The sequence below is a fragment of the Hylobates moloch genome, unplaced genomic scaffold (assembly GCF_009828535.3).
Source record: "Hylobates moloch isolate HMO894 unplaced genomic scaffold, HMol_V3 SCAFFOLD_23, whole genome shotgun sequence".
NCBI lineage: Eukaryota > Metazoa > Chordata > Mammalia > Primates > Hylobatidae > Hylobates > Hylobates moloch.
In genome coordinates this window covers 31,889,370-31,902,901 of record NW_026652298.1, presented here as the reverse complement: position 1 = coordinate 31,902,901, position 13,532 = coordinate 31,889,370, and the positions used below count along the sequence as shown (strand labels likewise).

The 13,532-nt window shown below is 39.4% G+C and overlaps 1 protein-coding gene across 12 annotated transcripts in view; it reads left to right on the top strand.

Moving 5' to 3' along the window:
• Nucleotides 1–13,532, top strand: part of ATF7IP2 (activating transcription factor 7 interacting protein 2) — a 130,743-nt gene that overhangs the window by 76,388 nt on the left and 40,823 nt on the right. For 8 of the 12 annotated variants that reach the window (XM_058433954.1, XM_058433953.1, XM_058433951.1 and 5 more), the window contains 4 exons: nt 3,177–3,294; nt 4,756–5,588; nt 7,671–7,795; nt 12,223–12,357. In XM_058433954.1, coding sequence (XP_058289937.1) covers nt 4,766–5,588; nt 7,671–7,795; nt 12,223–12,357 — 1,083 coding nt within the window. In that variant the 5' untranslated portion in view covers nt 3,177–3,294; nt 4,756–4,765. Of the gene's footprint in view, nt 1–3,144; nt 3,295–4,755; nt 5,589–7,670; nt 7,796–12,222; nt 12,358–13,532 lie in introns of all 12 variants that reach the window. The other 4 variants (XM_058433948.1, XM_058433956.1, XM_032144860.2 and 1 more) reach the window with 2 other exon arrangements.

Genomic DNA, 13,532 nt, shown 5'->3' with positions numbered 1-13,532 from the left:
TGTGCTAAAATAAATTCTAGATGGATTAAGGACTTAAATTGTAAATGACTTGAGAAAATATAATTAAATTTAAAACTTGAGAAAATGTAATTCATCTTTTGCAGCATGTGTTACAGGACAGTATTACCATCTCAAAGATCTGTGAGTTGTGGCTTATGTGACAGCAAATAATTCAAATTGGCTGAAGAGAGGAGTTCTGGTGTTGGTAGGGATCCCCAATTAGTTTGGGTGGTTGTTTTTTATTCTCAGCAATGAATGCAACTTCACTAAACGGGTTCTATGATAGGCAAACTATATAGTTAGAAATATTTAACTTACTTGCACCTTTTATCAGCAGTTTTACTTGTCTGCCCTAAGCATTCTCATGCAGACATTTTCCAGGTGAAATACCTCTCCTCAGAGCCATAAGTTTAACCAGTCGTGAAGTCTGTAATGTTAGTGACCATTTAGTTCATGTTTTTCATGAAGTTTAACAAATTTACTCTGAGCTGGCACTCTGCATTCTTACTATATATTGTAATAATTGCACAGCCATGGTATAGCACCATGTCCTTAAATAACTTACATCAGTGAAAGGCTTCCTTACCACCAGTAGGCTTCGCTATTTCACACAATATGGGGTAGAGAAGGATGTCACAAGGAAGAGCGATCAAACTTTAACCATAAAAGAAAAAAATTATTTAATTTTAGTATATTAGGAAGAGCCTAATAAGATACCTGTAACTCATATAACAAAGGATTGATGAAGACGTATGTTTTTGGTTTTTGGGTTTTTTTTGTTTTTTGGTTTTTAAGACAATGTCCCACTCTTGTTACTCTGTTGTCCAGGCTGAAGTACAGTGGTGTGATCTCGGCTCACTGCAACCTCCATCTCCCGGGTTCAAGCGATTCTCTTGCCTCGTCCTCCCAAGTAGCTGGGAATACAGACATGTGCCACCACGCCCAGCAAATTTTTGTAGTTTTTAGTAGAGACAGGGTTTCACCCTGTTGGCCAGGGTGGTCTCGAACTCCCGGCCTCAGGTGATCCGTTCACCTCAGCCTCCCAGAGTGCTGGGATTACAGGTGTGAGCCACTGCACCTGGCCGGAATATGGTTTATAATATGTTAAGTATGCTTTGAAAGAGGAAAGACACCCCAAGAAGTCATGAGCAGGAAATAACCAGGAATTTTTACAGACAAGTAAACATAGCTAATAAACATAGGAAAAGATGATAGTAATTAGGGAGAGGCAAATTAAGACAATGAGAGCTAATTCTTTATCCAAGTAGATTGGCTAAAATCAAGTCTGGCAATACCAGGCGTTCAAGAGGATGTGGCTCAGTGGTAACTTTTTTTTTTTTTTTTTTTTTTTTGAGACCGAGTCTTGCTCTATCACCCAGGCTGGAGCGCAGTGGTGCGATCTCGCCTCACGTCAAGCTCTGTCTCCCGGGTTCATGCCATTCTCCTGCCTCAGCCTCCCAAGTAGCTAGGACTACAGGCACCTGCCACCGCACCTGGCTAATTTTTGGTATTTTTAGGCTAATTTTTGGTATTTTTAGTAGAGACGGGGTTTCACTGTGTTAGCCAGGATGGTCTTGATCTCCTGACCTCGTGATCCGCCTGCCTCGACCTCCCAAAGTGCTGGGATTACAGGCGTGAGCCACCGCGCCCGGCCTGGCTCAGTGGTAACTCGTATGTATTGACTGTATGGATGCAAACTGGTAAAACTGCTCCAGGAAATAATTTGGCTTTCTTGAAAAGTTGAACATGGATACGTTATCACTATTCAGAAATTCACTCAGGAAGTGCTTACACATAAGCACCTTGAGACAGAAATGTTCAGAATAGCATTGTTGTGTCAGAACATCAACAAGAACTGGAGATGTAATCCCAGCACTTTGGGAGGCTGAGGCATGAGGATCACTTGAGCCCAGGAGTTTCAGACTAGCCTGGGCAACATAGTAAGACCCAATATCCACAAAATTTTTTTTACAAATTAGCCAGGTGTAATTTTACAAATTGCAGGTGCATGCCTGTAATCCCAGCCTTTTAGGAGGCTGAGGTGGGAGGATAGCTTGAGCCTGGGAGGTTGAAGCTGCCATGAGCCATGCTGCACTCCAGCCTGGGTAACAGAGCAGCAAGACCCTGTCTCAGAAAAAAAAAAAAAAAGGAACTAGAGGTGACCCAAAGATCTTTCACAAATGATCAGATAAATTTTGGTATATCTACCCAATGAATTATTACAGTGCAAAGAAGAACATGAATTATTGCTATACACAAGCACATGGATGAATTTTATACATACATATAACTGAAAAAACAAGTATTAGCTATAATTTGCTCAACAACAAAATTAAACAGTATATTTGCTTACATATGACATTTATGATGAAACTAGAAAAAGTAGTAGAATTATAAACTAAGTTTAGGATACATCATCAGGATGGAGATAGGTGCAAGGGGCATAGTTTGGAGAAACATAAGTAAATGCAGGTTACTGATAGTATTCTACTTATTTGTTGCGGGTGTTTCAAAGATGTTCACTTTATTATACTTTATAATTAACATATTATAAGTCTTTTGTATGCATGAAATGCAGAGGCATTTCTTTACTCCAGAGCTTAAATTTCAGCACGTTTTACTAGTTCAGGCCTTTTCCAAAGGCCCTTAGAAGGGCCATAGTAACAATATGTTCACGTGGTTGGATGTTTTCATCAGATTTACAATAGTAAGATATTTTAAGTATAGTCATTTAAGACCCCTGTCTCTCTTCACCTTGATTTCTTCTTTGTGTCAGCTGGCAGTAGTGTGGTTTCAGGCATTTTGTGATTGGGGGATTTATTTGTGTTTAGTGGGATGTGTTGGTGATTCAGAGTCATTTCTGGATGTAGGTAATTATAGCCTGTCAGCCTGATTGTGTTGGGAATGTGGTCTCTGGTGCCTGGCACCTGTAATATGTGAGTATTAGAGAAGCCAAAGTTTGCAATTTATGAAACCAGAAGGTAATCAGGAAAAAATTCACAATTATCTGATGTTTAAAATTTTAAGTGTAGGATTTCGTTCTCATCAATTTCCAGTCAAAACAGCACTTTCCTCCTGTCAAAAATAATAACATAGCACATTCAATTATAAATTCACCATATATTTATTTTCTTTTTTTGATAGGAATCCTGCTTTTTTTTTTTTCTTTGAGACAGGGTCTCGCTCTGTCACCCATGCTGGAGTGCAGTGGTGCAATCACAGATCACGGCAGTGTCTAAATCCTGGGCTCAAGTGAACCTCCTGCATCAGCCTCCTGAGTAGCTGAGACCACAGGTTTGTGCCACACCTGGTTGAATTCTCCCTTTAAAATAATATAAGAATGTTTTTATTTGTAGGACACAAAACTGTAGCAGTGTCTTCAGGCAAAGCTGCTAGTTTTATGCATCATGATTATCAGTTTTAGCAAATGCATCATAAAACCATGCTAGAGGAAAGATTTGATCATTTTCTTTGGAAAATAATACAAAAATTGTATTCATGAAGAGACAATCAAACAATACACAGTCCTATAGGAAAAATAGAGTTGTATAGGCATATTAGGGTCTTAATTAATGAAGAGTGTTGTGCTGTTTTTTGGATTTATTTAGTATATATATCAGGTTTGTTTGTGCATTTGTTTGTTTTAAGACAGAGTCTGGCTCTGTTGTCCAGGCTGGAGTACAATGGCACAATCTCGGCTCACTGCAACGTCTGCCTCCTGGGTTCAAGTGATTCACTTGCCTCAGCCTCCCATGGCTAATTTTTGTATTTTTAATAGAGATGGCGTTTTGCCTTGTTGGCCAGGCCGGCCTGAACTCCTGACCTCAGGTAATCCACCTGCCTCAGCCTCCCAGAGTGCTAGGATTACAGGCGTCAGCCACCGCACCCAGTTAGTTGGCTTGTTTATTTAAGCTAGAATGTTATGTATCTTAGTGCTGGTTTTATTTTATTTTATTTTATTTTATTTTGTTATTTTATTTTATGTTAATTTTATGTTATTTTATTTTATGTTATTTTGAGACCGTCTTACTCTGTTGCCCAAGCTGGAGTACAGTGGCGCGATGTTGGCTCACTGCAACCTCCACCTCCCGGGTTCAAGTGATTCTTGTGCCTCAGCTTGCCGAGTAGCTTGGGATTACAGGTGCATGCCACAATGCTTGGCTAATTTTTGTATTTTTAGAAGACACAGGGTTTCACCACGTTGGCCAGGCTGGTCTCGAACCCCTTACTGCAAATAATCCTTCCACCTCAGCCTCCCAAACTGCTGGGATTACAGGCATGAGCCACCACACCTGGCCACATTTATTTTAGAAACTTGAACATTAGGAAAGCTTAAACAGATGCCCTTATGTATAGAAAATGGAATGTTTTATAAAAAGTTTTTTTCGTTTTTATGAATAAGTGCAGTTTAATCTTTAGATTATTTAAACTATGACTTACCTGGATGAGTAAATAGTGAATGGTTATAGCACTGAGGTGATATAACAAGAAGTGGCTAGATAAAACTATCAGGTAGAGGCTTACTAGCAATACAAATTTTGAATTTATGTAGTTTAGATTTATAGAAACAATAGAAAAGATTTCTATGTTTTCAGTGTCATGAAAATGGATATAATTTTCAGTAAGGTGATTATCTAAATCTGGAGAGACAGTGTCAATGTTATTTTAATACTGTAAATAAATAACTTTAATTCAGTAGTAAATAACTTTTATTCACTAGAGAAATGCATTCAAATATGATGTCTTAAATTCCAGGATATGAAAGATGGCAAGTCCAGATAGAAGTAAACGGAAGATATTAAAAGCCAAAAAAACAATGCCCCAAAGTTGCCGGAAGCAAGTAGAGATGCTGAATAAGTCAAGGAATGTTGAAGCGCTGAAAACAGCCGCAGTTGGGAGTAATGTTCCAAGTGGTAATCAGAGTTTCAGTCCTAGTGTCATAACTACCAAATGTAGCCCTTCTGAAAATGGTGCATCCTCATTGGACTCTAATAAAAATTCAATATCAGAGAAAAGTAAAGTATTCTGTCAGAATTGCATAAAACCAATAGAAGAAATTGTTCATTCAGAAACAAAATTGGAACAAGTTGTTTGTTCGTACCAAAAGCCAAGTAAAACAACAGAATCCCCCAACAGAGTCTTCACAGAAGAGGCAAAAGATTCACTGAACACTTCTGAAAACGATTCTGAGTATCAGAGAAATGTAACAAGATCCCTTTTTGAGCATGAAGGGGCTTGTAGTCTGAAGTCCAGTTGCTGTCTACCCAGTGTATTGAGTGATGTTGTTCAGATGCCAGAGTCTACAGTAACCAGTACCGTGGGTGATAAGAAAACTGACCAGATGGCTTTCCATTTAGAAACAAACTCCAATTCAGAATCACATGATAAAAGGCAAAGTGACAACATTTTATGTTCAGAAGACTCAGGTTTTGTGCCTGTTGAGAAAACACCTAATTTGGTGAATTCAGTCACTTCTAACAGTTGTGCTGATGACATTTTGAAAACCAATGAGTGTAGTAGAACCAGTATTTCAAATTGTGAAAGTGCAGACTCAACATGGCAGTCATCACTTGACACTAATAACAACAGTAAGTGTATACTTATGCACCTTTTAGAAAAATTAAAATAAGTCACTTTTCTTTAGGGTATTTTAAAGTCTCAAATATACAAACAAGTAGAGTATAGACAGGAAAAAGGTAAATGATGACAATTATTTCATAGTATCTTGTTTCTGAACCATTCTTAGTGAGGTGGGGGGGACAGGTATCCACCATATTAAAAGGGTAATTATTGCAAAGAAGGAATCAATCACTTTTCCTTAAGTACAAGATATCAAAAGGTGGTTTATAGCAATTATTTGGTTCATTTCATATACATCACTTCTTATTTTGAAGTTTTAGTAGATTAAGAAGGAGGCTAGTTGAAAGAGTGGATTTTAAAAATTGTTGGTAACCCAATTTTTTTTTTTTTTTTTTTTTTTTTGAGACAGAGTCTCGCTCTGTCGCTCAGGCTGGAGTGCAGTGGCGCGATCTTGGCTCACTGCAACCCCCACCTCCCAGGTTCAAGTGATTCTCCTGCCTCAGGCTCCTGAGTAGGTGGGATTACAGGTGGGCACCACTACGCCCAGCTAATTTTTATTTTTTTTTTGTATTTTTAGTAGAGACGGGGTTTCACCATGTTGGTCATGCTGGTCTCGAACTCCTGACCTCGTGATCCACCCACCTTGGCCTCCCAAAGTGCTGGGATTACAGGAGTGAGCCACTGTGCCCAGCCAACCCTATTTCTTTCTATAGAATTGACCTGTAAATCACATGCTAAGTATGATAGATAATATATTCACACATGTGTGTATATGTGTGTGTAGAGAAAGAGAAGCACCCCAAATAATAAATGAAGTCCTTGGGTTATGACATCATTAAAATAGCAAAAGTGAATTTCATTTAAGTAGGGTATTTTGTTAATGAAATAGAAAAAAACTGATTTAATGCTATAAATTTTGTGTTGTTGTCTAGACTACAGAGTGGTCATTTAACAAGATGAATTTAAAATTGCTTAAAAATAATAACAGTATCATCTATTTAAAATATGTATAATAGGACTGGCTGGGTGCGGTGGCTCATGCCTGTAATTAACAGCACTTTGGGAGGCCGAGGCAGGAGGATCGCTTGAGCCATCCAGACTAGCCTGGGCAACAGATCCAAGACCCTGTCTCTTAAAGAAAAAAAAAAGAAGCTGGGCACTGTGCCTAACGAATATAATCCCAGCACTTTGGGAGGTCGAGGCAGGTGGATCACCTGAGGTCAGGAGTTCAAGACCAGCCTGGCCAACATGGCGAAACCCCGTCTCTACTAAAAATACAAAAAAAATTAGCCAGGCGTGGTGGTGGGCACCTATTATCCCAGCTACTCGGGAGACTGAGACAGGAGAATTTGCTTGAACCTGTGGGGCGGAAGTTGCATTGAGCCAAGATCACGCCACTTCACTTTAGCCTGGGTGACAAGAGCGAGACTCCTTCTCAAAATGAAAAAAGAGTACCTTTATGTAAAATAACGTAGAACCACTTAAGTCACTGTAAATAGAGAATTAAATGCCATAATTTGTTAAGTTTTTGTTCGTATATGTGTATCGAATTATTAAGTAAGATTAAAGGGAAAGAGGGACAGAGTATCTGAGACCAGAACCCTACGTAAGATAACTCATTTTTTTTTTTACGGTTAGTTTGTGGGTATGTTTTTATGCAATTGAATGTTCTAAAAAATGCTGCAATGTCACATTTTAGTTTTTCAATTTGCTCAGAGGGTTTCTAAATTAGAGAATTCCTATTTCCTTCTCTTTTTTCCTCCTTGAAACAGGGTCTCACTGTGTTTCCCAGGCTGGAGTGCAGTGGTCGAGGTGCTTACTGCTGCCTCAACCTCCCAGCCTCAAGCAATCCTCTCACCTCAGCCTCCTTGAGTAGCTGAGACTACAGGCATGCCCCACCATACCCAGCTAATTTTAAATTTTTTGTGGAGATGAATTTTCACTGTGTTGCCCAGGGTGGTCTTGAACTCCCGGCCTTAAGCCACCCTCCCTCCTTAGCCTCCCAGAGTGCTGGGATTACAGACATGAGCCACCACAGTGAACCTGTTTTTTTCTTTAAAATATCTTTTTAATCTTTCCCTCTCCTCAAGGCCGTTATCAAAAGAAGAGAATGTTTTCAGAAAACGAAGAAAATGTTAAACGCATGAAAACATCAGAGCAAATTAATGAAAATATTTGTGTAAGTTTGGAAACGCAGACAGCATTCCTGGAACAGGTAAAATATTGGGGCGTAAATAAAACTTTTACTTTTGATTAGTAAAACATGGTAAAAGTTAATTATCTGGTCCCCACAGCGGCATAATACAGACGACTTTCACTTGATGCAGAGCTGGTGTGTGAAAGCCAAATTATCAGACAGACTGGGGAGAGATAATTATTTACATTACCAAAACAGCTCTGGTTTCTTGAAAATGGTCTCATGCAGAATAACCTAGGGATCATGTGTAGGTAGAGTCCTGTTGCAAAAAGAGAATGGGCTTTCAGTCAGTATTACACTCATATTTGTCTGTAAGTCAGACACTGCATGGCCTTCAGCTTTATTAAACAATCTAGTCTCTTGTACTAGTCATGGGGTTCTTAGATCTGCAGCTCTATCCGTTTGTAGATCTCACCACAACCCAGAAGACTCAAACAACCTGGAAGTCCATTGCAAAGTCCCTCTGCATTCAGGTTTACTTGCCCTATTTTCCAAACTTAAATGGATATGGTACATTATCTGACATTTTGGTTTCTAGTGTCATTAAATACACTTCTTGCTTTCATTGTGGCCTCATTTTATCTCATTGTACTACAGTCTCAATATGCATGTGATCAATTGTTAGCTGAAGTGTAGCTAGTTTCAGTTCTAGTAGAATGGCTATACTCAGGACGGGTTTTGATGACCATGTTTTCCTATTTCACTACCACTAGAATGCCACCACTACAAATCATTACCTAGTAGACTAATGTCTCCCAGCTGTAATGAACCAAAATTTCCCCATCCAAACGACCCTGCAAACTGTTTCAGAAACAGAAACACTACCATTTTTTAAAACAGACCATTACAATTACATAGTTACATATACTATGAATGTGTATTCTTCACCTAATAATAAGGGAAAATAAAGGGAAAGACTTACGCAGAACCAGCTTAAAGGGTGAGTCAACAGTTTTTCCATGTCTACCTTTTGGTTTTCTTCGAAGAAGACCAAAGGAGACAATAAAAAAGATGTAAGTGTTCTGTTGTTAGCAAGGAAAGGGTAGAAGTATGGTAAGCATGGATCCTAGCCCTAGGACCGTGTTATTCAAGAAGAAGGTTGGGGATTCCAGCTGTGTCTTGTTTCCAGTAATTAGTAGCTGAAGTGAGAAGTAAGTTTTTGTTTGTTTGAGTCAGAGTCTCACTTTGTCACCCAGACTGGAGTGCAATGGCACAGTCTCGGCTCAGTGCTACCTCCACCTCCTGAGTAGTTGGGACTACAGGTGTGCACTAGCACACCCAGCTAACTTTTTGTGTGTATTTTTAGTAGAGACAGGTTTTACCATGTTGGCCAGGCTGGTCTTGAACTGCTGATCTCAAGTGATCCGCCCGCCTCGGCCTCCCAAAGTGCTGGGATTACAGGTGTGAGCCACTGCGCCCAGCCAGAAGTAAGTTCTGATGTGTGCATAACCATCTCTAAATAGCTAGCTTTTCCTCACTTCTTATTCCTGTCCAAACAGTTATCTCTCTAAACCATATCTAGATGTTTACCTTGTTTGAATCTCAATGAGATAGCCCTCCACGTCATTCTGACATTGTTCTCCCCTACTGAAAGAGTCCTACAGTGATCATTTCTTAGCCTTTTGAGGTTTCATAAGGAGCATGGCCTGGTTAATTCCAGCTAAATTACTGAAGAGGAAGGGTTTTTCCTTTGCAGTCTTAAGTTATTCACTCTACCCACTATCTCAGAAAGTTGGCACAGATTGGAGATAAGTTGGTACTTTCTCCAAACTTTAGGCCAGTTTGGCTGCCATCTCCACTTTGAAGCCAGGACTTCAATCTGATTCCCTGTTGATGGGCACATTACCATCAGTAAAAACATTTATGAGGTATTTGATGGAGGTTATTGTGTCTTCCTTCTATATAAGGTACATTACCATTAAATTAGAACAAGTGTATAGTCTAACCAAGAGGAGTTACCCCATGGTGGGTACTTAGTCAAAAATGATCAAACTTAAGGACCTGTCCCAATGTGAACCACCAGGAGTACTTGTTTAAATTGTGGTTTCTTGAGCTAATAGTTGAAGACTGTTGTTTTAGGCTACTGCTTTCTCAAACGTACCTGATAAAAATCATTTGTAGTAACTGTTTAGTAGATAACTTTCCAGGCTCCTTTCTAAAAGATTGGAAAGGATGGGGCCTAGGAGTTTGATTTTTAACAACCATCTCATGTGATTTTTCCTCACCAAGGATGAGGAACACTGTTAGAGAAACACTGTACAAAACAGTGTTTCCACGTTCAAAACATTTAGATTTGTTCCTCCAACATTCATGTGGGTATGAGCTTCACATATTGAACCCAGCCAGTGAACTAACAAACTTGATGATCCATAAAAACCACACGAGTAATAGGTAATGGTCATCGGTAAAAATAATAGTATTGGCCGGGCGTGTTGGCTCACGCCTATAATCCTAGCACTTTGGGAGGCCAAGGCGGGTGGATCACTTGAGGTCAGGAGTTCAAGACCAGCCTGGCCAACAATGGGTGAAACCCTGTCTCGGCTAAAAATATAAAAATTAGCTGGGCATGGTGGAGCATGCCTGTAGGCTCAGCTACTAGGGAGGCTGAGGCAGGAGAATAACTTAAACCTGGTGGGTGAAGGTTGCAGTGTGCCGGGATCACGCCGCTGCACTGCAGCCTGAGCGACAGAGCGAGACTCTGTCTCAAAAAAAAAAATAGTATGTGTTACTGAGCCTCTTTTTTTTAAATAATACATTTTGAGCACATTCATTTGCTCACATGTTTAAAAGTTATGAAAGTAAAAATGGCAATCATGTCTAATGTAGAGAAACCATGGAAGAAATGTTAGTGAAGCATTAAAGAAGAGATCAAGTAGACAGTGTTGAAGAGTGAGAACACTTGCAAACAGGAAGGAGGAGCCTTGGGAATGACCAAAATTAAAGAATATAATCAGGTGATATCAATGTAAGAGTTTAACATAGGAACTATGTGTTCTATTTTGAGCATCATGAAGCAAGATACTGGAGGAAAAAATATATAAATATTATAAATACCTTAAATGTATCATAACAGGTCATATTAACGAAGACTACTTACACTGTGATGAAAATTGCTTACCAGGAGGATACACACCGAGTAAAAAACTACAGTGAATGTTTCTGAATGTATGGCTCAGCAGAGCTGCTCGTATCAGTGGGCATTGAAATTAATTATTCTCCCTGAAAATGGGCCAGTCTGTTTTCAAAAAAAAAAAAAAAAAGATAATGAAGTTCATTAATTTTTCATATTATAGCTACTACGATTTGTTAGAATGGCATGCATTATGGCAGATAACATTGGTAACTACATGATTGTCCTTGGCTTCCCCCCCCCCCTTTTTTTTTTTTGAGATGGAGTCTCGCTCAATCACCCAGGCTGGAGTACAGTGGTGCGATCTCGGCTCACTGCAACCTCCACATCCCAGGTTCAAGCAGTTCTCCTGTCTCAGCCTCCCGAGTAGCTGAGACTATGTCGCCTGCCACCATGCCTGGCTAATTTTTGTATTTTTAGTAGAGTCGGGGTTTCACCATGTTGGTCAGGCTGGTCTTCAACTCCTGACCTCGTGATCTGCCCACCTCGGCCCCCCAGAGTGTTGCGATTACAGGCGTGAGCCACTGCACCCGGTTGGCTTCTTTCAGTTTTAGCACCATGCTGTAACTAGCTGAGCTAACCAATTGATTGATATTATTTCCATTTTAACAATAAGAAAGGCACCTCCTAAAAAAATTATGGAAGTGATGGTGTTTATGTTACATATTTATTTCTCTCATATCAATTCAATGTTTTTTATTTTATGGTGCTCTTTTGCATATTACCTTATGTTCCTATAAAAAATCCTATGAGTATCACTTGTTCAACATTTATTATATTACGATCTACTCATTTGTCAACAAGGAAAATGAAGCTCAAAAATAATGTGACTGACTAAAGGATCAAGTAGCTTATTAATGGTAATGTCAAGTCTCACACTTGTGTAATTTGTTCTATATCTACTACAGACCAACCAACCATTTTCATCAGGCTCTGGTTTTCAGATAAGTAGAGTTCCTTTATATGGAATACTAACTAGGAGTTATGGACATTAAAAAATATAAATGGCATATAGTCTTTTAATTGTTTCTATAATGTATAGTATGGAATTTAAGTGGAACTATAGGAAACTAAAGTTAGCATTATGAGAATAAATTTAATTTCTAACATGTCCAGTATACTTAAATATTGGGTGTGTTCTGAGTTTAATATTCAAGTTTTATAAAACTTACTGGTGTAGTTATATAAACATACATATATAAATATTTAATTGGTTACAGTAAATCTGGAAAAGAGCAAGGCTTTTTAAGTAGAAAGTAAAATTGCTTTTAAATTTGAAACGTAGGGTGTTTTGGTTTTTATTTTAAAATTCTAGGTCAGACATTTGATTCAACAGGAGATCCATAGCGTAAGTTATGAACTATTTGATAAGAAACTGAAAGAATTGAACCAACGCATTGGGAAGACAGAGTGCAGAAATAAACATGAAGGAATAGCTGATAAACTCTTGGTAAGTTTTGATTTCACTTGAGTCTTTTTTAGGGGAGTAGGGGGTCTTGTTGCTCTGTTGCCCGGGCTGCAGTATGGTGGCTCACTGCAGCCTCTGCCTCCTGGGCTCAAGCAATCCTCCCACCTCAGTCTCCAGAGTAGCTGGGACTACAGGTGCACACCACCAGGCCCTGCTAATTTTGGGTTTTTTTTTTTTTTTTTTGTAGAGATGAGGTTTCACCATGTTGCCCATGCTGCCCTCAAACTCCTGAGCTCAAGTGATTCTCTAGGCTCAGCCTCCCAAAGTGCTGGGACTACAGGCGTGAGTCACCACACCTGGCCCATTTGAGTCCTTTTAAAAAGAAGAATTTGGTGATATTTTTCATATTAGCAAAGGAAAACAATAAGGGAAGACATACCTGACTCCTGGCCATTAGCCTAATGTAAGAACAAATTATAGGCAATGTAATTTATTATAGCTTAGCAATATTGGCTTTTGAGAAATACGCATAGAACTGTTAGGCATTCTGTGTCAATTGACAGGCTTAATACTTAGGCAGTTTCGGCCAGGTGCAGTGGCTTGTGCCTGTAATCCCAGCACTTTGGGAGGCCAAGGTGGGCAGATCACAAGGTCAAGAGATTGAGACCGTCCTGGCCAACATAGTGAAACCCAATCTCTAATAAAAATACAAAAATTAGTTGGGCATGGTGGTGTGTCCCTGTAGTCCCAGCTACTCGGGAGGCTGAGGCAGGAGAATTGCTTGAACCAGGGAAGCAGACATTGCAGTGAGCAGAGATTGCACCACGGCACTCCAGTTTGCCGATAGCGAGACTCCATCTCAAAAAAAAAAATTACATAGGTAGTTTCTTTTAAACCTAAATATATCCTTTATTAGAACTTGTACAACGTGTTTCAACCTTTTTTGGACTTTTTGTTTTCCTCTTCTAGTATTGCTTGCTGATTGATGTTTTTAACCACATTAATTTTATTGTAGACCAATTAGAAGTTTGAGTTTTTTGTTTTGTTTTGTTTGAGATGGAATCTCGCTGTGTCGCCCAGGCTGGAGTGCAGTGGTGCAATCTGGGCTCACTGCAAGCTCTGCCTCAGGGTTCACGCCATTCTCCTGCCTCAGCCTACTGTAGTCCCAGTAGCTGGGACTACAGGCGCCCGCCACCATGCCCGGCTAATTTTTTGTA